The sequence below is a fragment of the Castanea sativa genome, chromosome 10 (genome assembly GCF_040712315.1).
Source record: "Castanea sativa cultivar Marrone di Chiusa Pesio chromosome 10, ASM4071231v1".
Lineage (NCBI taxonomy): Eukaryota > Viridiplantae > Streptophyta > Magnoliopsida > Fagales > Fagaceae > Castanea > Castanea sativa.
Genome location: NC_134022.1, coordinates 38,549,594 through 38,577,529, shown reverse-complemented (window position 1 = coordinate 38,577,529; position 27,936 = coordinate 38,549,594). Strand labels below are relative to the sequence as shown.

Here is a 27,936-nt window from a genome sequence, read left to right as displayed (position 1 = left end):
TTTAGATCCTTGACATAGGGGAAAGTTAAATAATAAAAAAATAGCCTTTATAAAAATAAAAATTAAAAATTAAAAATTGACCATAAATGACAATAATGTTATAAGGAAAATCATATTTCTATTAACCAGTAGTTTGCCAGGCCATCGTAACTGAGAAGTTAGCATCTACCTAATTAATCTCGTAAACATACCATTAATTCGAGACATTGATGCTAATTCACTGATTTAAAAACAAAGCATCAATTAGCCTATAATCTTTTCTCTATATTGAGGGATTAAACTAATTTACTCAAAAAGTACAACCCATTTTCCACTTTGCTAAAAGAATTAGGAAGGACATGACCTCTGTTGGGTCACGTAAAGAGTAAAGGGCTTCTGTCTCCTTTGGAGAAGTAGAAACGGCTACAGGAAATCCTCTTCCAATGCTTTTAATCATCTGCAGACATTTATGGACAAATTATATTAGTGTGGGTCGAAATACATGCCTAATTATTCATCAAAACTAGCAACAAGGTTAAACGCATGATTCAACATGGATTTAAGAAGAATCAACACCTTTTTAAAACCTTTTAAAATTGGTGACAATAATGAATTACTATCGATTAGGTTACCTAGGAAGGACATTGCTAGAGTCTTCAAAACTAAGAGTATCAAGTAAATACTGCAAAGCACGACCCTTATCCCAATTTATAATAGGGCAAATTTCCATGACCTATAACAAAAATACAAACAACAAGATAATTAGTATTTTGGAGTCAACTATAAATCTTTAACAAAGTAACTATGATCTATTTTCCAAGAAATAAAATCATAAGATATGAATTAGAAAATTTTTTATACCTTTTTCCCCTCAGATATACGGAAGTCATTATAGAATTCCATTGTAGATTCCACCATCTCCTTAAGCTTGCCAACATTCTGCAATAATTTAGACATGAAATTCACAAAAGTAAAATTACAATTTTCCATGATTTTAATTGGGTGTTAACAATATCATTGTTATTACATCACTTTATTTTATTTTATCATATCATATCAAATTAATTAGTGTTATTGCATTATGCTATTTACAGAGAGGCATTCACACAACGAAAGTGTACAGAGAGGCAGAACTTATTGTCTTCAACCGAGGCACCTTTTATGTCTTTTGCTATTTTTTCCAATTTATCCTTTATCTGCAACAAGAGAAGCAAAAACATTATTGAAATAAAAACAAAAAAGAAAGAGATAATTTATTTGCATTCTAATACTACAAAGACCTAGGAACAAAAGGTGGAGATTTTTATCTAATAATCATGCATTTTAGTATGAGTTTGCCATTTTATTAACTTTGACAAAGAGAATACAAAGTTATTTAACCATAGATATACATCATTTCTTACCGTTTGAATTATAGGCAAGAAGTCTCGTACTGGGCAGAAGTTAACCATGTCATTACCCTGCAAGATAAAACAATTAATGTGCTCAGAATGAAAAACAATATGGATATTTCATTGCAAATTTGCAATTATTTTATATAGGAGTTTTGAACACAATATAACAAAGTTTTTTTTTTTTTTTTTTGATTGGATATAACACAGTTTTCATTACAATAAGCACCAAGTAGAGAAAATAAACCACAAACAATTGAGAAATATACCTTCTCATCAATAGTCCTAGTTTGATGTTCATGGTTACCGTAATTGAGAGAAACTGATGGGTTTGATATATCCATCCCATGACTTCTAGCATAATAGATGTTATTCAATCTCACAAATTGGAACACCTAGAGTAGAGAGAGAAAAAAAAAATTTGGTTAGTAAAAAAAAGTTCGTATATGATCAGGTCTAGCTCATTATTTCATTAGTTGTGTGTGAGTTATTTACCTTATTCCTAGACCTTCCAGAGATAATTGCAGTTGGAAAATGTTCACCGATTTCTCTTACTGCTGAATGCATCTGTCAATCGGGAGGCACAAATAGAGTGTTATAACTTATAAGCCGACATGTTTTTGAAGGAATAAATTCCTTTGTTAAAAAAATAAAAGAATAAAATAAAACTTCCACACACACACACACACACATATATATATATATATATATATATATATATATATATATATATATATATATATATCATTTTAATGGTGCGGTTAGTTTGCAGAAAAACAGTATGTTTATGGTTTGATTCAATTTACTTTTTATATTGTATAGACATTACTTCTATTGCACAATGTTTAACCAATTAAGTATCATATTTTTCTCAAAAAAAGAAAATCAAGTATCATATCAAAATAATTAGGCAATTTAATTCTTCCTCCATAGAGGTTAAGGGAATTTGTTACTTAAAAATATATATATTCTTTAATGATGTATATATAGTTAGAAGTCACAACTATAAATGTATGTTCTAAATTTTTTAGATAAAGTGCTAACCTCAGTAGACATGAAAGCTTGATTAGGGTTGTTTACAATTGGTGAGAGAGTTCTGTCATAATCCAAAAGCACAACTATCTGTTTCTCATGAGCCATACTCTTTATTTCTTCGAAAGAGCTCAAGACGGATGGATGATTTTTCTGTAGCAATCAAACACAAACTTTTAGTAGTTTACTACAACAACAAAGTTTTAGTGCGTACTTGGGTTGGCTTATTGGTTTTTCTTTTTTAATATATTATTTGTTGAAAGCAGATAAGAGTATAATATTGTATTGAGAAAAATTGAGGTTTTAAAATTTTTATCTAAACAAATTAATATGCTTAATAAGTTCCAAGATAAAAATTACATTATTTTCAAAATATCTAGTTTTGTTATATTAATCAAACAAAAGTTGAGATCATCACATACAATGTCCTTACCAGCCATATATCATAAAAATCATCAATTACATCTTTATTGTCGTGAAATCTTTCTTCTGAGTTGGATTCCATGTTTAGAGGGCCTGAAGGGAGCCGTAGATATACCATAGTTAGATGAAATTGCACACTATATATAATTAAACATAAATGAAAAAGAAAGAAAATAAATCAAGCTCTAGAAGAGGTGCTTGACCTGTGCATAAATAACTGAAATTCTTGCAATATGAATTATATAGAACAGGACAACTTTTGTGGGGGGTAAAGATAATTTTTTGTTTTAAATGTCATTACAGTTAAAAATTGTTGCTTTTATTATGAAAGAAGTTCTTAAGCCCTCTGCTCCATAATAAAATTCCACCTTGGTCATGGTTCATCAAAAGCAAGACACTAAATTAGACTCATAAATCTACATTGTCTAGAAGGCGGAAAAATAAGCTTAAAGATATAACGTGTCACTTAGTTCATACATGAATAATCCGTACAATTGTACAATGATTTCACTTAATATTTCTTTGTGGGAGTTTTTATATTTTAATGAAATAAAAGAGCAACCTTATATCAAAATTAAAAGGCAAAAATTAGAAGGAAAAAAAAAAGTATTTAAAGGAGTCCTAAATCATGTGAAGGTTTTGCACTATTAATAGATAATCTTTAAGACCTCTAGCAATAATTTCTTACCAAAATTGATCTATTTTCTACTACCCATCTCTATTCACAAATCGAGAAAATAATAAGAATTAAAATAAAATAAAGAAAGGTTTCATGGACCATAAATTATACACCCACCGACCCTCATAGAAAGGGTTAGGGGCACCTTGTCATCTGCAAGGGTATTTATAATCCTTTTCTACAATTGCATGCATGGACTCCAAAATTCCTAAATTTTTTAGAAGAATATTAAGATTTGTTTAGATATCGCTTATTTTGCTTAAACTAAAAACTTATTATTGAAAGTACTGTAGATAAATATAAAAATTAGTTGAAATAGTACAGTAATGCTTATAAATAGTGTCAAAAAGTGCAGTGAGACTCATGAATAGCAACAAAAATAAGTTGAATAGTGAAATAATTTATAATTTTAGGGTGTGTTTGGATACTGCCATAGAACCCAGTTTTGAAATTGTTTTAAAGGAAAAAAGTATTTGCCTTCCATGAATAGTGCATAGGACCCACTAGAAAAGGAAATGTAGACGCATGAATAGAGCAAAACGCGCTATCCAAACGTGCACTTAATCCACATCCAAACACACACTTAATGCAAGATTTTTTGTTTGTTTAAGACAATGACTGTCTTACCCTAACCCCTCTTTTGTTTAACAATTAATTGTCACAGTAAATTCACATCAACGGTAAGGCTATGATGGACTTTCTAATCAACCATAGAACTTAGAAAAACAAAACAAAACCAGGAGTTTTTTTTTCCCTTACTAAGTGCAAACTCTTGGTGACACGCATGATGCAACCAGATTTCCTTCTTAATATAGGAGACCAACCCAACACACGTTTACGAAACGCTGGTATGAACATAAAACATATATACATTCAAATCTCTGTCTCTCTTCTGATAAAAATAAAATAATATAAAATCTCTCTCTCTCTCGACCACATGATCAATCACACAAAAACCCATACATGCTTGCTTAAAAACATTAAAACATTAAGATCTATAAGAAAATAAAAGAAGCAAAAATTAAGTACCTGAAGGCAAAAACATAATGAAATTTTGCTATTCACAGTAATATTGAACAAACCCATGTATCAAATTGAAGTATTAAATCGACTGTATTTTGGAGGACAAATTAATTTGTCTCTGTAAATAAATAAAACCAAACCTTAATTATTTGTGATAAAAACACTATCTAATTTTGTTTTCCTTGCAAAATCAAAACTTTGTAACATAGCACATAGTATATGCAGCTATGAATAAACAATGAAGTAAAAGGAATTAGAAAGGAGAGCAAACAAAAAAGAGTACGTACTTTCTTAGTTGGGGTTTATTTGAGAAAACCTTTGAGAGAGAAAAATTCGCAAGAAATTAAACTATGTAAGAAAGAAAACTTCGTTAGAAAGAGAGACGAGTGAAACTAAAAGGGAGAGGGGGTGGTATTTATAGAAATAGGAGGAGAGGATTAAAATTACAATCTTGTTAATGTCGTAGTACACTACAAAAAACGGAATTAATAGCCGCGTTTCAAAAACGCAGCTATAGACCCTGAAAACGCGGCTTTAGGCTATAGCCGCGTTTTCTAGAGCCGCGTTTACAACCTCGGCCTAAGCGGCGCAGCAACAGCCCCTGCGGGTCTGTAGCCGCGTTTTTATAACCGCGGCTATAGATCAGACCTATAGCCACGTTTTTAACCGCGATTATAGGCTTTGGGTCTATAGCTGCGTTTCAAAAAAACGCGGCCATAGTCTGAGACCTATAGCCGCGTTTTTAAAAAACACGGCTACAAACCCGCTTTGAGCTGCGTTTAAACCGCGGCTATAGGTCTTTTAAAAAAAAAAAAAAAAAATTTACTGGGGTTTTTTTTCCCCAAAAAATTCAAAAATTCAGCTTTTTTAAAAAGAAAAAAAATTAAATTAAACACAAACCCAAAAAATTCAAAATCAAACACAAACCCAAAAAGTTTAAAATCAAACACACCTAGAAAATTCAAAATCAAACACAATATACTGACAATACAAATACAATGTGCTCCAAGATATAACAATACAAACCCATGAATCTCCTCTCATTCAACAAAACCAACCCAAATTTAACACTAAATCCATTCAAAGAACACAAAAACTCAAGAACACAAACCCATTTAAACATAAGTACAATATCAGCAAGACAATAGCAAAAATAACTTCTAGCAAAAGTATAATACCCATAAAAAAATTAGAGAATTTGTACCTCAAATAGTAGAGATGAGTGAGCCTTTAGCTTTTCTTATAAAGTTTTCCAGTGACATTTGCTTGAAAAATGAAGTATATGGTGGTGTGGAGTGTACCGGTGAGAGGAGTGTGTGCGTTGTGTTGAAAGAAAAAAAGAAGGAAAGAAGAAAAAAAGAAAAAAAGAAGTAGCAGCAAAGAAACAAAGAAAAAAAAAGAGCTGTGTTGGAGTGAAAAAAAAAAAAAAAAAAAAAAAGAAGCTTAAGCGCTGGGCGTGACTTGCAGAGAAGAAAGAAAGAAAGAAACCCAAGAAAGCAGACAACAATGACCAAAGAAAGAAAAGATAAGAGTGGGGGTAGGTGGGAAAGTGGGGTTCTGGGTTTTTTTATTGGTGTTACCTATAGCCGCGTTTTTGAAAACGCAGCTATAGTCCCTCCCTTATATAAAAAAATAATTTATTCGGATGCACAGGTCATCCTTTTAAAAATATATATATTATTTCACTGGACCTATAGCCGCGTTTTTGAAAACGCGGCTATAGCCCCTCCCTTATAAAAAAAAAAATAATTTATTCAGATGCACAGGTCATCTTTTTAAAAAATATATATTATTTGACTGGACCTATAGCCGCATTTTTGAAAACGCGGCTATAGCCCCGCCCTTATATACAAAAATAATTTATTCAGATGCACAGGTCATCGTTTTAAAAAAATATACATGGACCTATAGCCGCGTTTTTGAAAACGCGGCTATAGACCCTCCCTTATATAAAAAAAAATAAATTATTCGGATGCACAGGCCATCTTTTTAAAATATATATATTATTTGGCTATACCTATAGCCGCGTTTTCAAAAACGCGACTACAGGCCAGACTTAAAAACGCAGCTCAAGACACCTAAAAACACGGCTTTAGATATAACCTAGGGCTGCGTTTTAAAAAACGCGGCTAAGCCTATCCTATGGCCACGTTTTTTAAAACGCAGCTATAGCCCCGCCTTTATAAAAAAAATATTTTGTTCGACTGTACATGCTAGCCTGTTAAAAAATATTATTTAGTTGGACCTATAGCTGCGTTTTTAGGTGTCTTGAGCGGCTATAGGCCTGACATAAAACGCAGCTCAAGTCATTTACAAACGCGGCTTTAGACCTAGCCTATGGCCGCGTTTAAAAAATGCGGCTATAGGTCAGGTATAGCCGCGTTTTTTTGTAAACGCGGCTAAAAAACGCAGCTATAGCGCACATTTTTTGTAGTGGTAGTTGTAGGATTAAAAATGCGGTAAAAGCATAGGTATATGTTATTGTTATCATGATGACGGTGCTGATTCAAAATTTACGTGTGCTTTACTGTAGTCGGTAGTGCATTAATTATTCCTAATTCTATTCAGATAAATTTTTTTTTTTTTTGAGAAAACTAATCCGATAATTGAATACTAAGGATTGAATATGTTATTATTAATTCACTTTTATGTTATAATGTAGTATGTCAGAAATTACGGACCGAGAGTAATGGGATTTTTTTTCTTTGGAAAGGCTAATGAGAATTAAAATACGAAAGAGATGATATGGTACTCCCAAAAAAAAAAAAAGTTAGGGTTCAAGACTCAAAAGTGAAGAGCAAATAGTCTCCCATAAAAGTTAAAAAATAAAAGAAAAAGAAAAAGAAAAAAAAGAGAGAGAGCATATGACTTTAAAATAATATGTAATTAAGATATATGTCAAATTTTGGAAGGCATCATGATTCTGAAATTAGACGTTCTCTAGAAAATGACCGTATATTACACTCTTCTTTTTTCTTTTTCTTTTTTTCGTGAGTATAGAGGTATTTTACACAAATATGGTACTAGTGTAATTGTTATATGGGCAACTAGTAAAAACTTTATTTTCCAGTTCAATAAATTTTTAAGTTGTTGTTGATATTTATTTTTCCAATAAATAAATAAATAAGTACTTAACGTGGCTTGAGAACAAATATAAAATCAAGCATTATTTAGTACAACAACATGTTACCATTTTTCTTTTATCTCACATTAATAGTAAATTTCATTATTTAATTTGATTCTTCTGATAGAGTGAACTTAATTTGTAAAAATATAAGAAATGTTATGTCTATAACATTTTCACAAAAAATTTAAAGTATCACATTGTTATTGGTTATTACAGGGTGGGCAAAAAAATATTTACTATCTATGATTTGTTGTAAAAATATTGTGAAAATGTTATGGACATAGCACTTCTCTAAAAATAAATATATTTAAAAAATTTGAACTTGAGTTCAAATCACTCCTTTCTTAGTTATTGTATGAATAAACAAATTTGAATAAATTTGCTTTGTTTCCTTCATCCTTTTAGATGTAATTATAAGATTGTTGTCCACTTTCTTTATATTAAGCAACTTGACCTTCACCTGCCGCAACATGTACGCTGGTCATGTGGGAAACGCTATATTTTCGTCATAATTTCCATTTTAATAAAACGCCCATTTTGACTTCAAATCAGATCTGTTAATACAGTATTTGAGTAGCTCTTGTGGATCATTCTTCAACTAATGAGAAATAATCGTTGATACATCTTGATAGAAACTTCCAAATTTCATAGATAGAAATACCATTTTGCCCACTGCGGCTCAATTTCATATGGAAGGACCTTTTTGTCTCTAGAATGAGAGAGAGTTCTGTAACAATTTCAAGAAGAATAACTCTTATGACCATTGAAATAAGTCTCAAATGGCTTGTGGGAGATCCATTCTTTCCTTAATATAAATTACATTAGATAACCTGCTTTTCTTCACATTTCAAACAATTTCCATATCATATACTAAAAAAAGTAAATAAATAAACCCATTTCTTGAAATGTGATTAAGTTTTTGGATAAACTATACTCACCTCCTTAAAGTTTGGGAGATTGTTAGAAACCTATATATGTTCTTATTTTGATAAACCATATTTCATCCCTCCAAAATTTATTGATTATCGCAAATGTTTTTTCTTTTTACTATAAATGTCCTTAATGCATATACGGCACACTAGATTGCATGTCAGTATTAAAAGATCAAAATGTATGAAAACATATTATTCTAATATTAAAAAAAATTGAATATTTGTGGTCTCAAAACCTTGATTTATTGATCACGTCAGCAACACAATATGGACAAGAAGAAGTACGGATGATAATTGTTATTGACTTGTTTTTTATTTTTTATTTTTTAAAATTTATTCAACTTTTGTTTTTAAAAATTAAAAGGACCACAATATTGAAACATTCAATAATTCATAAATGAATTAAGAATAGTTCGGAGACCGAAATTATACGACAAACTATGAAAGGGTGTCCTGTTGTATTTTTTTTTTTTTTTTTTACTTAAGTCATCTAAACATCTCTTGTATAACAATGATTAAAATATAAAATATCTTAAATTGGTACATAAATTAAACCAATATATGTCAAAATAAGTGACGTCCTATCAACAATGAAAAAGGCCCATAATATCATAAATTTGTCAATAACATAAGTACTATTCACAAAAGGCTTAAAAGTATCTTTGATGTACAATCATATTTTAAACCATTTGTTTATTATACAACATTTTAAAACTTTATTTTTTTTAAATGTACAATCATATTTTAAAACATTTTTAGTAAATAAGTAAATAAACTTTTAATAAAAAATTAATATGGAGAAATTGTTTCACACAAAAACAACAAAATTTTCCAATTTTATAACCACGAGTGATAAATCATAAGCATAACCATAAAGACGAGACACAGATAAAGTGAGAAAGTTATTAGTTCAATAAATCTTCTTCTTCTTTTTTGGTTAAAAGTTCAGTAAGTCTTAGTAAGCTAAATTAGAAGAAAACAAATCGAAAGGAGAGATAAAGAATTGAAAGTGATCCAAATCCATGTATAGCAAATAATTGGGAATCGAAATACCTTAGGAGCAACAACAATATAACCATGTGAGGAAATATGTTCAAGGAGTTGAGAGTAAAAGCAAGTCCGGAGGTAGAAGCCATGTAGAAACAAGATTACAGGGCATTGGCCACTAGTAGTTGGAGAAACAATTAGCAAAGGCTTTGGGGGTGGACTACTGCTATCATCCCCGTTTGATGTCTCCACATTCTTGCTTGTGAAAGGAAATTTTCCCTGATCAAAAACAGAAGTTGTTGCCAAAGCTGGTTTACCTTCCAATTGTGCCATGGCTCTCACTCAGCGTTGTAATAGTAGTTGGTATAAAGTCATTGAAAATTTTAAATAATGTGATGATAATCGGTAAACTGTGAACTCTCGAAAATAAAATTTAGATAATAAGGTAAATACATTTAATTCGCCACAGATAAATGTGTTACTTTATTGCAATATATAGAACAGAAATACAATACAAGTCCACCGCATCAATATTATTTGGAGAAAAGTGTAAACGAGTTTATTAATCAATAACTCGAACCAACTCTCTCTTGAGAAAGGTAGGAATGTAAATACTAGTTAATCTTTACCATATGGCCAGCGAGGAATCAACCTATACTTTGGTTGTGGCACCTTCTTCAAGGTAGCCCACAACAAATGAAAGTACAGCGGAAGCTGTGCGAAAGCAAATAATGTTATAAGCAGCAAGCAAATCACTACATACAACGAGGAAGCTGCAGAATTCAGTTGATTCGCGAAGACGAAAAAATGTCCAGTGGAGAAAGATACCAAAGTGGAAGCGATAGACACGTAAAATGCTGTTAAACCCACCAAAAGTTTCGCCAGTAAAGTCCAGCGAAAATCTCTTTCTCTGTACCCAGATGTGAGAATCGCAAGGAACATGACCACTGCTATGAGTGAAGTGCAGAAGGAGACAAAAGATGAACCAGCGAACATTTTGGATGCCTGCTTGTGTTTATCTTCGTTGACACCATCAGGCACAGTGGTTGACAAGGTAAAGGTAGCTGTGACAAAGAGACCTGCTACGACAGAGCATGCATTTGATGTGCTGGTTAGCCACTCCCCGCCCTTTTTAACAAGTTTCTCGTGGGTTTTTGTGAAAACCTCCTCTGGGGTATTGCCATCCTTGTTGCGGAGAGGGAGGGACATTGGTTGTATGGATTTTTTTATGTACTGCATTTCAAAAATGAAAAGAAAAAAAAAAGAAAGAGATATGGTAATTCTTTTACTCTATCTGTGGTTGTATACTCAACCAAAGACCTGTAGTTTAACTCGATTGATACTTCTTGTATTTCAAAATTTATTTTCACATAAAAAAAATTATAAAATTAATGAAATTATTTTATAAATTTTTTCATGTAAGAACTTTTTTTCATAAAATCTTTTTTCATTAGTTAATTGCAGCAATTTTTTTTAATGTAATTAGACAAAATGCCTGAATTGAATAACTTTGAAACTTAAATAACTCGATTGAATGAAAGTGAAGTTAAATGATTAAAATGAATTTCAATCAAATTTAGAGAATGCACTTTGCATTTTAGGCTATAATTAATCTTTTAAGTATAAGACATAATTGCTTAAACAATTTTTTTTTTTTTCGAATTTCACAAATTTGTGTGTGTGTGTGTGGAGAGTGACAGAGAGAGAGAGAGAGGGGTGAGTTCCAGTTACATTTGATGTAACTTTAAACAATATTATACTATTCAATATTTAATTAAATACGAATTTCAACAAATTCAGCATTAGATTACATTATCGTTGTATATTCTTCATGTTTGTAAAAATTTCAAGATGATTAAGGATCATAACTATGTCATCAAACCTCTTCTTTCTAAAAGCATGTCTTTAATACAATTTACCATCAATTTGTTTTCTTCCCTATATCTAAACTTATTATCGTGGATCATATTTAAGAAAACTAAGTTTTTTTCATATATTTTGGTATATAATCAATTGATGCAAAAAAAATTATTATTATTATTAACTTAGTTTTATATGAATCAATTTTTACTTATAAAGTTTGAGTCTAGTGAGTCATTATACTGTTAAGATTAGCTACAATAATTCTATTGTTCAACACTTTAATTTGTAGTATATTTTAGACAGTTCTTCTTTTATTTGTGTGTGTATATATATAAATTAAAATATTAACGTTTAAAATATCAATTAAATTTTTATTAGTATATCTTGATAAATTCAATGAAAAACATAAAAATATTGAAAATATTAATGATATATCTAATTATATTTTTATAGAGAGAGAAAAAAAAAACCCCATGCCTTAATACTCAAATTATATCGAAGCATGATTAAAGATATTAGAGGGGGCAGGAAATCAATGACCAAGAAAGGTGTGCTCTGTTTTGGGCTCATACCTCATACCATTTAATATCCCATTGCATTTGGGATGCAGCTCCAGGAACTGGCCAAATAAAATCTGCTTTATTTGCAGCAAGATGCAAAGCACTATTCCCATTATTATCCACTTCACAAAATATGCTGTCTTTTATTGTACCCTTCTCCTTCTTCTTGAGTGAGAGTAAGTGCTCAAATACACGAGGTTGCTTATGCTCCACCGCCAATAGCACCATGTTCTTGTTCTTTTCATTTTTATCATACATGGCAACTGGATACCTTTCAAGGATTTTCTCAACCATTTCTGTAATTCCATTTTCTACTGCCATTAGTATGGGTGTTGCACTTTTTGGTGTTGCACTTTTTGCTGTCTTCGCCGAAGTTACTAAGAAATTCATAATATTATGAACTTGCATTGTCATTTCATCCTCTACCTCTGCATAAGACAATAAAAATTTTACCCAATTTTAACAAAAACTATTTTGTTTCTTTCTTAGGAAATTATTAAGTATTTCTGAAATAAAACGATATGGTACTCTATTTCCTCACATAAGTAATAAATTCTATAAAAAATTTAATTAGCTGAAATTATTATTACATGAGGGAAAAAAGTACTATGTCCACGTTTTACTCTAAGTATACTTAATAATTTCTCTTCCATTTTTGGAAAAAGCATTTCTTAAAAAATTAGGATAGAATAGGCTAGGATTAGATAATTACCGGGATTGGGAGACTGCACTTTTTCCTTGACTACTTTTATCCAATCGTGACTATGGGTTGATGGCTCACCAGATACTTTTTTGTGGGGTTTTTTTTTGTTTACCTCATTTTCAAGTAATTTCAGATCATTTTCCAACAAATCACTGCCTGGTTTATACAGATACATTGTAGTGTATTGTAGCATTTCTTCCAAGATCAGAATAGACCATGTGTGCCTCACCCTCATCACCCTTACCTTTTTTTTTATCTCCGAATATCCTAAACACGTATATACAACCAATGTGATCAAGTAAATGTGACGTACACACACGTTTTTTAAGTAATTGAATAATAGAACAGAAAATAATGGATGGCGTATGGATACCAAATATATATTGCACTGCCTTGGAGACAAGTTCTACAAACGAAAAGCTGCAGGTTCTGTAATTAGGTGGAAACTGTGATTGATGCCCTTGAACTCCATTGGGTGATGAATCTCCTACAGTACAAAAAGGATAATTGATCCATATCAATTCATTTAGTAACTCTTAAATGGACCAATAGCAACAAAAGCTCAAGTGGAACGACTCAAATGAATATGTGCGCTATACTTTGTATATATATATATAGTTGGCTGACATTTTAATCTATTAAGAAAATATTGTCAAATTTTGTTATCTATAAAATAGCTATTTTCTCAAACTTTTTAAACACGCTCATACAATTGGTGCAAACATCTTTCTATTTTTTTTTTCCTTGTAACATATTATGGTGTATAAATTTCTAGATTTGATATCTACCTCTTTGTTGTTTCTCAAAAAAAAAAAAAAAAAGAATGAAAGAAAAAAAAGATATCTACCTCCTTGTTGCGGTCTTTCGGGATTCTCTATATCAGCTTCTTTCCTTGCGCATTTTTGGCAAAATGCTGAAAATGAAAAAGGGGTTCAGTTATAAATCATATCTTAAATGAAAGTGTCAATAATAGTTTAATACATACATAAACTATTGTGATGTGTGTGTTTTTGAACATTTCTCGCTTTGGTGTGTACCTCCATCTGTAACTTGTGGTCTTTCAAGGTTCTCTTCATGATCTGCTTTCCTAATTAGTTCCCGTTTGTCATCAGTTGAGACAAATGCTGAAATGAAAGCAGCTTAGTTACAAGGTAAATCACAAATGGAAAATGAAAATATTATAGATTCTTTCAATCAAATTACCCAATTTCCATCTTCTAAAAAAAATTACCCAATTTCCATTAAAATTGGTCGTTTAAAATTTTGTGTAAAACTCTAAATTTTATCAACTATTTCAATTAGTCCTAGTGAGGCACTTTTAATTTAAAAAACAATTCAAGTAAACTATACTTCAAATTAATTTGAGCACTAAAAAACTAGTTGGATAAACGCGAGAAGGGGGTGGCTGGAAAAAAAGAAAAGAGGTATGCTAGGGTTTAAAAATTTTAGCAAGTGAAGGATTGAACTAGAGATCACATGGCCAAAATTTCAGTCGGTTCATTTGATTGGTTGATTATTTTTACACCCCTACTTTCTCCTAATTATTTCTTACCAAATTTATTTATTTTCAAGAATATTAAGACGTATGGAGAGTGAGAGCATGTAGGCTTACCAGATTTACTTTTTGCATATGGAAAGTTCAAATTTTGTTTAATGAAGGTAATACAACTAAATTACAGCAATGCATAAAACAACTAAATTGTGTTTAAGGTGAACTACAAAAGATTCGCCTCACATGCCTAAAACAACTAAATACAGAATTGAATAATAATTAACACCCCCCTCCCCTCTGTCTCTTCATAGAGAGAGAGAGAGAGAGAGAGAGAGAGAGAGAGAGAGAGTTACACTTGGAGTAACTCTAAATAATGTTACACCATCTAATAGCTTATTATAGAATTCATATTTTGAAATCCCACTGTTGAATTATATGTTCTTAACATTCATGCCAATTTTCATGTTAATTAAATATTATTTACTTTTTGATCCATAAACTCGTCTTTCATGCATAATTTTAAACTACAAAAACTTGAATTTAAATAGTTGATTGATGATATGACTATTAATTTTTGATCACCTTGAAATTTTGCAAGTATAGAGAATATACGAAAATAATCTAATTTAACGATGGATTTGTCAAAATTCGCATCCAATTAAAAAATATTCAGTGGTTTTTAAATTACTTAAAATTATACTAGTTGTAACTTGAACCTACATAGGTGTTCACCAAACCACATGATCCCACTAAAACTAACCAAAACTGCCTGCAAAATGAAATAACTGCACTGCACCGCATTGCATCGCACCCATATATATATATATATATATATATATATATATATATATGTGTATATATATATATATATATATATCCCAATGTTAGTGCATTTCAATATCACATTAAAAATGGCTTCGTTTTGGTTAAATACAAAATCAAAAGTTCAATTTTTTTTTTTTGGTATATATTTGTAGTACTTTTAGTTTACTGTCAATTTGTTATAATTGTTTTTTTTTTTTTTTTTTTGTCTTGTACATATTTGTGTTACTTTTTTTGTTACACATGTTATATTCTTTCAAAATTAGTGTCATATTATCATGAATTAATACTAGACTAGAAATTGGTCATAATATTTTGAAAAATATATCATCCAAAAACTTACCAAACCACACCTTGTATACCACAATGAATTGCACATGTGACTACAAAATTGAAGTGTGGTGCGGTTAAAATTTTAGCCAAACTGCACCACATAGTGTGATACTTAAAATGGCCCAAAACCACACCAAACTTCACCACGAACACCCTTATGTATTTAGTTAATTGGAAAGAAATGTAAATGAAAATTCAGAGGAACTTGAATTCTGAAAAGGTTGGTAAATTAGGAAACACAAACTCATTATTTGGGGTGTCATATCCGTGGTATTGTAACCACTGTGTCATGTTATAATTTAAAAAAAATTACTCATGTCATTGTGTGTTACTTGTACCCATATCCATGTCCGTACTTTTTAGTTGATAATTTAATTCTTTGACACTAATCAAAATTTTTCTCCAACTATGCCTTATGTAATCCAATATGAAAACAGGGAGTAGAAGCAAATGAAAGACAAAACCAGTGACTTGAGATGCACTACCAATCATGAAAATTTTACAGTATACTTACAGTGATACATGTAATTTTCAAACCATCCAAGATCACAGCCACTTTTGAAGGCGGAAGGTTTACTTGCTAGGAGATGGAGAGGGGTCATGCCATCCTTATTGGCAAGGTTTACCAAACCTCCATATAGGCGAAGTACTACTAGGGACAAATCTGCCGATCATAATAACCATAGACGACTTAATTAATATATAATTCATTTCGAGCAATTCTCACATTGAATAGATCTCTCCATTTCACTACAATTTGAGAATCTTCAATATATAACATAGTTAAGATTTTATTTCCTAAATTTAACAATATAGTTATGTAGATGGTTTGAAATTTTTTATCAAAAGTCAGAACCATGAAATGTATCCATTTCAAAATTCAAATGGAGAGGATCCTTAACAACCTATTGCACAAACTTGCCAATTCACATCAATTATGTTGTTACATTTAACTATTTACTAACTTCTATCATAATTCAACAGAGATTAAGCAAGAATTTGAAGCAAAATCAAAAAAACAAAAACAAACAGAGATAAAGCAAAAAAGGTAAACTTAAAGTATGGTACATTAATAAAATTCTTTGATTCAATACAAACACTTAGTTGCATTAAATTTACTTGTCTTTGAAAAAAAATAATACTATTTGTATTTTATTGATCAATTTAACCAGAAATTTGAATTCAATTGAGGAATTAAATGCATTAAATCTAAGATACCATATCTAAGTTTTATTCAAACAAGAAAATACTCACCATAGTATTCTTCGGTAATGGCACAGTGGAGAATATTCTCACCATCTTCCCTACTACAGTAATCATAGCCATCTTCGGGGCCGCAGATAGAATGGAGGTAAAGGAAAACATCTTTGTGACCATGAAGTACTGCCGAGAAGAGAGGGGTCTCACCATCTTTGTTACGACAACTTAGTAACTCTGTTGATTTTGCGGTATCAATGATGCTGGTACACATCCTCACACTCCCCACTGATGCTGCAATGTGGAGAGCGGTATCTTTATTCATGTTTGCCAATTCTAAAGAACTCCGTGTGAGATCATGAGGTCCCCGGGCCAATAATATTAAAAGTCTTTCAAAAATCTCTTCGAGTTTATTGTAGGCAGCTAGGTGGAATATCGTGTCCTCTGACCTGGTGATCTGGACATTGAAAGCATAATGTTCTTGTTCACATAAATTAACGACTCCATCCCAATCACCTTGCACTGCACTTTGAAACAATCTTCTATATAGGTCGCCCATGAGATAGTGTTGGTATTTAACGACAACCCCCGCCGCTTGTTGTGTAATATAGCTTTCAATTTTTTCTTCAAAGTTAACCCATTTTCTATAGGTAGCCTCGAAAAGATCCATCTACTATAGCAACAATGAAGATGAAAATGGACGGAAATAATTAGGATTAGTTTTGTGGAACAATTTTTTTTTTTTTTTTTTACACGATAGAATTTTAACTCTAACCTAATCTAAGTGTATATGTGTGTGAAGCTCCCTCCTGGAGACTTGAACCTTGACCCTTGCCTCTCACACCCCACAAGCACTTATACTTGTGGAGTGACGATCACACCAAGAGTGTGCAGTGGTAGAACAATTTGTTGAGATATAATAGTTTTGATACCTATTTATTGTGTGCAGTGGCGTAACCAGGAATTTTTGCTTGAGGGGGCCAACGTAAAACTATCATTTTGATTCAACGAAAAACTCAAAGTACAGTATATTTATAACACAAGCTTGTTGATAGAATTTTTTTGTCGGTGTAATTCTATAGCACTCAAAAATCAAAATACTAACAAGTTAATCGACCAATTAAGCATCTTAAGTCTTTTTTTTTCTTGAGTTTCTCCTATTTTTTTGAAAATCCATAAGTCCATAACATTCATAGAAATCAAATATAAGTATACAACAAAACTGCAGAAGAAGAAGAAGAAGAAGAAGAAAAAAAGTTGGTATTTCTCAATATTTGCTTAGCTTTAAATAAGAAAACTCTTTGTCAAGGAAGTGGGAGAAACTAATGAAAATGTGATTACGTGAGAGCATCCTATGGAAGAATTAATGTAGAGAAACTGAAGAGAGAACGCCAAGTGATGAGGAGTGTCTTTTGTGGAATTGTAAAGTGGAAGGAGATATTGTAATAGTTTTGAGAAAGTGTAAAACTTAAGTACAATGTCCTAAATGTAATACATTACGTTCTTTAATTAAATTCAAGCACATATTTAACATGTCCAATAAAATACAAACAATAATATTATTTTTAAGGACATTGAAATTCAATACATATGAGTTTAATCAAGTAATCTAAAGTACTACTCCTTAGTATTATCCTTTCACAAAAATTGAATAACTAAAAACTAGAAAAATATGGACGTGGCTATCATGCTTTAGAGAAGAATGGGAAAGCCAAGATGAGTTAATTTTTACCATTGCACAGTTGGGATTTGGGGTGGGGAGAATTTTATGAGTGATGTGTTGGAGGGGGGGCCAACTCTTAACTCAAAATGATTGTAGACTAATTTTACTTATAATTAGAGAGGTTTTAAAAAAAAAAATTGGAGGGGCCATGGCCCCCCCAATGCAAAAGGTGGCTCCGCCCCTAATTGTGTGTGTAATCATAATAGTGGGTTTGTGTAAAATAAAAATAGAACAAAAAAAAAAAAAAGTTAGAAAGTCACACAAGTAAAATAAAAATTTACATGGATTCAACCTTAGGCCTATATCTACAAGCGGCGTCAAAGTAAAAAGTTTTACAAACAACAATACATGGGAGAGCACAAAAGTGTCAAAAAGTACTTTTACAAAACCTAAACCTCAAACATACCCAAAGAACTCCCTTTTTTCAAATAACAAAGACTAGACAAATTTGAATATAAATAATTTGCTCTACTTTTTATATTCCACTTTATACTCTATAAATTACAGTATAACACATGTCTGTTTCTTATTTTTTATCATTTTAAACTTTGTTCATTATATAAGGAAAGTAAAAAAGAATATACATCAAGTTATAATTGGTGAAGTATTAAATAAAACACAAAAAATGGGACAAAAGATTGTAAAAGTGTTCATAGTTAGCTCCTTGGTCATGGGATAGAAAACGTAAAATCTGCTTGGTCATGGGACAAAAAACGTAAAATCGTACATTTCGCACTAAAAAGTAAAAACCACTCACACCTGTATAAGTTGAAGTTGAGTTTGAGTAAAAGTTGGAGGTAGGGGTGTCCACAGGTTGGTCCGGGTCGGGTTTGTGCCCAACCCGAGACTGACCCGATAGAATCGGGTTGAACAAATACTGACCCTCCGCCGACCGGCGAGGGAGTCGGATCGGTGCGGTCGGTTTTGCACCGGAAGCACGGTTGGTTCGGTCGGAACCTTCCATGGTGAAAAATCCTGCCATAATCGTTGATTTTAGGCGAAAAAACGTTAAATTTGGCGGAGATCTCACTAGATCCGATGAGATCTCACTAGATTTGGACAAAATATCACTCGATCTACTTGATAAGTCACCGAAATATGAAAATCTGTTGCCAAAATCTGAAAATTTGAAGTCGGAATCTGGAAATTTGAGGCCGGAATCTAGAAAATATCGCCGGATTCTGGAGAAAGTCACCGGAATCTGGAAGTTTTTTTTGGAAATACTTAGTACATCGGTCGGATCGGGTTTTTTTCGGGTTCTGGAGAGGAAAACCGAGACCGATCCGCCGTCATCGGTTTTTGGAACAAAAGACCCGCCGCCGACCGATGACTTGATCGGGTCGGATGGTTTTCGGGTCAAATCCGGTCGGATCCTTCGGGTGGGTCGGATCTCCGGATTGGATGGACAGCCCTAGTTAAAGGTAGAGACAAGTAATAACTCAAGGGTGGCTAAGATTTGATGAAAGGAAGTGAGCCCAATAACGAGAGATGACTGCTCCTGGGCCTAGGCAACTTGGGCCATGGCCTAGGACCGGTCCCCAACTAAAGAAACGCCCCTAAACTGAAGGGGTTTATGTATTTTTTTCTTTTAACAAAATGTGAATTGTGCTTTTTTTTTCCTCCACAATTGATAAGGGCTCCAAATAGTAAGTAATATTAGAAATACTACAAATTTTATAATATAGGTTTTACAAATTGATCTGTCACTGATGATAATATGTAATTTAAATAATAATTTCTTATTCCGTTGAAGTGCCACTAATTACATTTGTTACCACATCAATTTGTAACCATTTTATAGTAAAATTTATATTAGTAGTTTTAGCATTCTCCCCACCCCCGTCCAAAAAAAAAAAGGATTAATAGAAATCTAACCAAATACCATTGAGTGAATAAAAATGCTAAATCTACTATAAATTTCACTAAAAAAAACTTACAAATTAATGTGGCAAAAATATAATTTGTGCCACATAAATAATATAATAAATAATAAAGAAATGTTTGAATCGTTTTTTTCTTATTGATAATGTGTCAATTTAGAAGGCCTATGCAGTAAAATTTGTAAAGTTCTAGCATCATCACTTGAATTAGTCATATTAAAAAATAAGAATTATAAATCCTAAATAAAAAATTATAATAAAAAACCTTAATGAAATTTATTGTTAATAAACTATATTTTTTTAAAGTATTATTTAAATATGAAAAGATCTATTTAAAATTACCGCCTTAAACCTCAAATTGTATTGAGTGGGATCAGTTTTGTAACGAAAGGAAGGATTTCCTCAAACAATGATGAAATTAGAAGAATGATAAGAAGTTGGTCTTAACATTTCCAAGATGTGAAGTCAGGATTAGATACTAAGGTTTTGTCCACACAGATTGTAAAAGGACATTGGATGGAGCCATAAAAAAAATGATAATAAAAACTTACTCTTTTTTTTTTTTTTTTTATACAAGATAAAAGTTCTTTTCTAGCATAATCTAAGTATATATGTATGTGAAATTTTTTCCTAAAGACTTGAACACTGAGTCCTTGGCCTTTACTCCTCACACCCTATAAGCGTTTACATATACTTATGAAATAACCATTACACTAAAAATACATAGGGTCAAAGGTCTTTAAGTTTGAAGGAAAGAGTAGAGTTTTCCAAGAGAGATGGGCTTAGTTGGTGAGTTTGATGTATTAGGAATTATTACCATTCGTTTGAAAAAATAAATAAATGGTTCTACTTACTTGGAAAAAATTTCTTGCCTCCTAGTCACTCCCAGGACTATATGTTGGTGTAGAGAATCTTGAGATTTCTGAATTCTGAGGTGATATCGCTATCGACCAAGGTGAATGGGAAGGTGTAAGCTACCAGTATATTTATACTTTTTTTTGAGAATTATATGGTGAGTCGTGCAACTCGTTTTTTGTTTTTGTTTTTGTTTTTTTTTTTTTTTTTGCGTAGAAATCGTGCAACTCGTTGGCTAATGATGAAAAAGGACATTGCGCTGCAAAACCGGGCCCATAAGACTTCTTTTTCTTCTTTTTTTTCGTTAGAACTGCAAATCTTATTCACAACAGAGAAAATTACAAAGGAGAACCACAGGCCTTAGACTTAACAGGGCCCATAAGACTTCTCTTTTTCTTTTTCTTTTTTGATAACAGGACCCATAAAACTTGTTGTTTATTATTATTATTATTTTTATTTTGCGAATAACTTGGAGTTTAATTAAGCTAATATTCCATATGTTTTGTCCGAATTTAAAGCCTTTTCTTTACCAAATTAAGTAAATGATCTACAACCTTTTTGCCTTAAAAAAGAGAAAGAGGGAACTTTTCAACTTAAATGAGAAAGCACACATCCGGAAAGAAAAAAAAAAAAAAAAAAAAAAAAAGAAAGAAAAAAAGATAACACCTGTGATATCAATTGCACATATTTTAGGTAAAGAATCGATACGCCTAGCTAGGCCATGCGATGTGGAGGTGACTTTGGACAGTTATGCTACTAGTCCCAGGAGAATTTGGATATGAGGTAATAGTTGGAGCATTCGTATTAATTTGTGTATAATAAAAAATATATATAATTTATATAATTTTGTTTAAAAATAACTCATATTAGTTTGTATCTAATTATGTAAATTTACAAGATTATTATAGTAACCGTGTAAATTTACACTAACACTATTCATTTTATATTTAGTTTTTTTTTTTTAATTTTTTTTACATATCTCAAAGATAAAGGAAAAGAGTGAATGGTAATTGTTGTATGTAAAGAAAGAGAAACAATTTAAAAAATAAAAAATTGATATTTTAATAAATTTTAGTACAAAATAGATAACTGATATAGAGTATTTGAAAAATGAGTATATAAAATAAAATAAAAAAGAAAATTCTTATAATAAAATAGATAATAATTTTTTGCATGGATTGATACGAATGCTTTTAAGGGCTATTGGCCTATTACACCTTTATTAATATGATAGGAAAATTTTTTTAAATGTTAAGAAAATCCTGATGCAATGATTGAGATTAAAAAGTAAACTTTTTATTTTTTAATCCCAACCCTTAAAAGCCAATTACATGAGGCAATAGGATCTCAATTTGTCCTAGGACTTCCTTCATGGTTGGGGTAGGGCCTATGCGCGCGGAAGGCTATGTGAATGTACGTTGCTTTCTGGTTCTTAATATCCCCCAAGATTATTTCAAGGTCTTTGTGGGTGTCGGCCGGTAGTGGGAATTTTTATTTTTCTAAACTGGGATATGTAAAATCTTTCTAATGTAAAGGTGAGTTTCATACTTAGATTTTACCCCTAGGTACAAGTAAGAGTGGCAAAGTAAGCCCAAATCCATCTGTTCTAATTGAACCCAAACTCACCTAATTATTAGTTGGGTTAAATGGACATTAACCCAGTTAGACCCAGTGATTATTGAGTTTTAACTAAAAACCCAATGAGCCCCATTTAACCCAAAAACAATGTACTCAAATTCAACCTAGCCCTTCCCATAAAAAAGAAAAAAGAAAAAAAAAGACCTCAGACGTTTCAGTGTTTTCATTTTCCTTCATTTTCTCAACCTTCAAACACTTCTCTCTCTCTCTCTTGCTGTCTCTCTCTCTCTGATCTTTGACTATTCTTCTCTACACAAAACCTCAGAAAAAAACGAATTAAAATACAGAACACAAAAATATATACAGAAATGAAGCTCACTGATCAATTCACACATGAAAAAAAAAAAGTTTCAAGAATCTCATCTTTGAAGAAATAGAGAGAACCTTTGGAGGAGGTTGGTGCGGGCTTATCGTCTCGGCGATTGGCGGAGGAGGCGATGGTCCAATCTTGGGCGGCATTGGCAGAGGTAGAAGCCGACACAGGAGCCGCCATAGGTGCATTGCCCAAGATCGGAGCAGCAGGCGCCGCTAGTATACTCTTTTTGCTATCTTTTTGAGTTTCCTGTTTGCTCGAAGAGTAGGTGTAGGGAGATGTGATAATTTTTGTGTGGAGTTTCTGTTTGGTTAGTCAGAAAATCAAATGAGGAGGAGGAAAAATCGTTGTTGATACAACAAGAAGCAAAGACCTTCGTTTTTTTGGCAACTAAGGTCATTGTAAAGAAAAGTTTTTTCTTTGTTTTTTCTTTTTCCTGGGAAAGTTTTGAGCTTGAAATGACATTTCTTTGTATTTGTTGCACTATTTGGTTGCCAAGAAAGTGAAAGAAAATAGAAAAGAAAAGAAAATAGTTTTTTATTTGGATTTTTAATATAATTGCTGATGTGGATGTGCTCATGTGAAATTTTTTAACCCTAAGAATGGAGACTAGGGAGAGTGGAAAATGGAATCCAAGAAAGTATTGGGGTTTTCACTTTCGTAGCATTTTGGTAATTTTGATAATTGGGTGGGTTGGAGTTTACCCATAATAATTGGGTTGGGTTGGATTTGGGTTAGAAGCAATAAGTTAAATGAGTTTTATATACCCAACCCAATTATGTCCAACTCAAATCCACCCAAACCCACTCATTTGACACCCTTAGTACGAGGAACTTTATATATGACCGTTACAAAAATACATTCTCCCACGATTAAGCTCAACACAACTAATTGTTACAGGCTGGGTCCAAGAAAACAAAAACAAGTAAAGAAATTTTTTTTTTTTTTTTTGGTTGTACAGAGCTAGTAAAGAATTGATACAAGAGAAATGAAGAAGCAATATCTATATTCTATAGCAATAGTGGAGCCAGAGGTTATCTTTGGGGTTAAATTAGGAGTGTTTTGGCTAAATATTGTGTAAATTGGAGTTTATTTATGATATAAGTACTGTTTAAAGTTATTTAGGGAAATAAGGAAAAATGTGAATTTCAGCAATGATATTGCCATAATTGTGAGAAAAAGTAAAAGAGAGGAAAGAGAAATGATGTGACGGAAGGGAGAGAGAGGGAGAGAGAAAAAGTGATTGTGGCAATGTGATTGCCAAAATAGGAGAGAGAAAAAAATGAATTGTGGCAATGACATTACCGAAATAAAAGGAGAGAAAAAAAATGAATTGTAGCAATGGCATTGCAAAAATAGAAGAAGAGAGTAGAGAAAAATAAAATGAATTGTGGCAATAGAAAGTTTAAGGATTGGGGACTTTCCACATGTCTCTATTGATGAAATTTGCTTTCATGTTTTAGATCTAAAGCTATGTTGACCAGGTCCCATGTTCAAGTCCCAATGGGCGAACTGTGGGATTTTGCTTGCAACTAACTCAAGCTTTTAGCTCTCTCGTGGAGGTAAGGTGAGGTCTGTGATCACTCCCGACCACAATAGTTATAGTTCAATCCAATATTCTCTAGCGGGGTGTGCTCCTATGGTCATGCTCAGGGGGGTGAGTTACAATGGTCGCCCCCACCCCCCTTCTCAACTTAGCAAAAAAAAAAAAAATGCTATGTTGATCGGTTAGATTTGCACTCATGTTGGAGATTCAAGGTGAAAGACCTCATCGGGGAACATACCGATAAATTGATAATAACTCCAATGACTTTTTATATAAGAATCAGATCATTTTTTTAATATATAATTTATTTTTTTTTATCATATATAACTCAATAATTTTATGAGCCTTTAAAGCATATATTCATAAAATATACAAGTAAATAATCACTTTAGGAAAAGTTTTTTTTAAGAAACAAACGCTTTTTAATTTTGTGTTTTAGAGAGTTGTGAATATAGAGAATGCATGCTTTTTCTTTTAATTAGAAGAAAAATATACTATGAATTTTATAGTTAAAAGTTTGGTACATACCCTACATTTCTATTTTCTTGCTTCAATGCTGTGGGGAGTAAAGGGACCCAAGTGGGCATATGGGCCTTTGGACTGTAGCATGGAGGGCCGACCTGCTCCAGAATTAAACTCTACGAATTGGCCCATACGCCGAGGATCCGAGGATACAGCCGAGGGCGAGCTTCTCCTCGGACAGATCCAAGAGAACTCAAAACTTCATTATGAAGGTCAAGGCACAACTCTGGAAAGACTAATGGTTAAAGGGGGACACCTTGAACCTTCTAGATGCACCAGTGTTAAAGAAAATATCAAGAGCAAAGGCTGCCACTCCGCATTAAAGGCTCTGCACCTACCTCCCTGGCCGTATTAATAGGGAAGTGACCCCTGAACAGTAGGGCTGAAACTTCTAGTCACTGTCCAAAAAGTATCAGGGGAGGAAGTATTTAAGGGGGGTGAAGGCCAAAGAGATGGGGGGATCTGCAAGAAAGAAAGAAACTAAGAATTGTAACTTTTAAGTAAGAAATAGAAATAATACAGAAGTAGTTCTCGGCTTACGTCCGAGGAGGCCTATTTACAATTATCTTTTGTTATTTACATGTGTTTGTAACTCTTAGCCTGTTATCAAGTTCTCAGTACTTCTAACCTAGATCTCAAGCCCACACTCTACAAATTTTATTGTTTAAGGCTCATTGGGCCTGAGCCCGTAGTTGTCTTTGGGTCCAGGTGCAATTGTGCGCTTACAAATGTCATTGCCACAATTCTTTTTTTTTTCTCTTTTTTTTTTTTAAAAAAAAAAAACGGAGACAATCAGACAACTTTAAGTAGAATTTTTTAATATTTAAATATCAATCAAATAATAATTATTTAACTTTTTATATTATACACTTTTTTTAATTTAAAATCCATTCTTCTTGTTTTTTGAATTGCAAATTGAGCTTTTGTATTTAAGTTTTACTAACATTTCAATTTTAAATAATAAGTAATATAACTAATTCACTTATTCTTTCTTGTTTTATTATCAATTTTGGAAAACTCTAATATTTTTATATAATTTAAAACATTAAGTTACATGTTAGGTTCTAAAAGTTTAGAACAATTGAAAAATCGTAAACATAAACTTATCTAAATATAGATCTTAGAGTCTATAGGTATTATCAAATAATGCTTAAGGTGATTCAAGTCAAGATTCAAGAACATACAAGCTATAGAAAGAAGAATTTGAAATCTATCTGGTTCGATCAATTGAAAGACAAGCTTGACTGATCGAAACATGTATCTGCAAAATTCTATTTCAGCTCAAACTCTACTTAAACATATTGGGTTTCAAGTAAAACACTATTAGTATATAAAAGAAACCCCAAGCACGTTTTTATAAGGCTTTTTAGATAAAGAAGATTGTGCCTCTTTTGTATCTAGGGTTTTGTACCCAAAAAGCTCTCTCATATCTTCTATCGGTATTATTCCTTGAAGAATCTCAAGATCCAGTGTTGTAGAAGTTGCTGCCTTCTCTTGTCATCAAATGTGCTAATGATTTAAACCTTTAAGGGTGGTCTTGGAGTCATAAACAGGAGAGTTTGTGTTTTTTATCATAAGTGTGAGTGCTTTTGTTACAAAGGCCAAGGAAAGAGGAGGTCCGTAGACTCGGAGCTATCATGGAGTCGTGGGAGTAAGTTTTCTACTCGAGGTAGTAATAAGATGTTAGTGGTCTAAGTCTTATTGTACAAACTTCAATTCTTTCATAGTGGTTTTGCTTTTTACCTTAAGGATAACTAGGTTAAATCCTTCACAGGTTTTTAACCAATTTGGTTTTCCTGAATTATCATATCATTGTGTTCTTTATTTTTCCGCTGCTTTATATAATATGATTGTTTTGTTTTAATCTAGATCTGAATAATAAACCTAAGTATTGACTTGGTTAATTAATTAGGTTAAAAAATCTAGTTTATAAGGATCTAAAAAGGTACCTTACATATTTGAACATCTTTATAATTAATTTTACTATTATCATTCTCGTGTAATATTTTATTATCTTCCAAAATCAATGTCTAGATACTTTATATAATCATATCTTTTCTATTTTAAGCATTGGATATCTATTCCAGTACTGTCACATTAGTAACATTCTAAGCTTTTCTTGTTGTGTGTAACGAACTACTTCAACAGGAATAAACCGTGACTAGGTGGTCTCTTTGTCATCTAGTGAATAAGAATTTAGCTTTCCCTTTACCAAAAAAAAAAAAAAGGAAGGAACTAGAATCTTGCCTTAAAAAAAGATAAAGGAGGGGGGAGAGGGGAAGATAAAGAAGGGAACAAGCTAACTAATGAGTTGTCCCTTTGTCTATCTCAAGATAATAAACTTTGAATCTACAAGGAAATCTCCTAGAATCCACCAAAAACTAAAGGTGAAAAATCTCTAAATTTTTATTAAACTGAAATTTGAATTGCGTTGGAGTTTATAAAACGTTTAAATAGATAAAATTATCCTAGGCCTACCAACTACATATTCCTACTGTGGCTAGGGAATGCCTAAAAAACGCTAATTTGCATTAGGCACGAAATTAGGTTAGAAAATAAGAAAGAAATTACCAAAAATTCCAAATTTGAGAAAATTGCAAAATCAAATTCTACCATCTATAGGAGACGCCCCAGAATAGACAATACAAACCATAATTCGGAATTTTAATTTAAAATTTATAACAAGAATGAGGCTCTAAAAGAAGGAATTTGCTGGAAAAATTGCATAGGTTGTGGTCAAAGGCGATTATTTTTTATCTTTTTATCGATTCCTTCATGTCACCAATTCTCATGCGATTAATTCTTGGCTTTGAAAATTTCTACTAGTGCGTTTTACTTCCTAGACTTCTATGTGTTGACTTCTGATGATCTCTCTCCTGTAGGAAAGTTTGAGCAATATATTTTACATCAATCATT

General features: G+C 31.9%; 2 protein-coding genes across 2 annotated transcripts; both read right to left on the bottom strand.

Moving 5' to 3' along the window:
* Positions 1-289: 289 nt before the first annotated feature.
* Positions 290-1,671, bottom strand: LOC142612491 (putative trehalose-phosphate phosphatase 2). Its single transcript, XM_075784577.1, has 6 exons — positions 1,591-1,671; positions 1,383-1,439; positions 1,101-1,175; positions 841-918; positions 623-712; positions 290-436 (listed from the first exon to the last, which is right to left on the bottom strand). Exons 1-6 carry the CDS (start codon positions 1,669-1,671, stop codon positions 290-292), a joined length of 528 nt encoding a protein of 175 aa, XP_075640692.1.
* An 8,364-nt stretch (positions 1,672-10,035) lies between these two features.
* LOC142611638 (uncharacterized) lies at positions 10,036-17,207 on the bottom strand. The gene is made up of 8 exons (XM_075783731.1): positions 16,601-17,207; positions 15,861-16,010; positions 13,737-13,823; positions 13,547-13,612; positions 13,073-13,186; positions 12,709-12,966; positions 12,009-12,424; positions 10,036-10,806 (listed from the first exon to the last, which is right to left on the bottom strand). The coding sequence occupies exons 1-8, from the start codon at positions 17,100-17,102 to the stop codon at positions 10,192-10,194; spliced, it is 2,208 nt and encodes a 735-aa protein (XP_075639846.1). The 5' UTR covers positions 17,103-17,207; the 3' UTR covers positions 10,036-10,191.
* Positions 17,208-27,936: the final 10,729 nt, after the last annotated feature.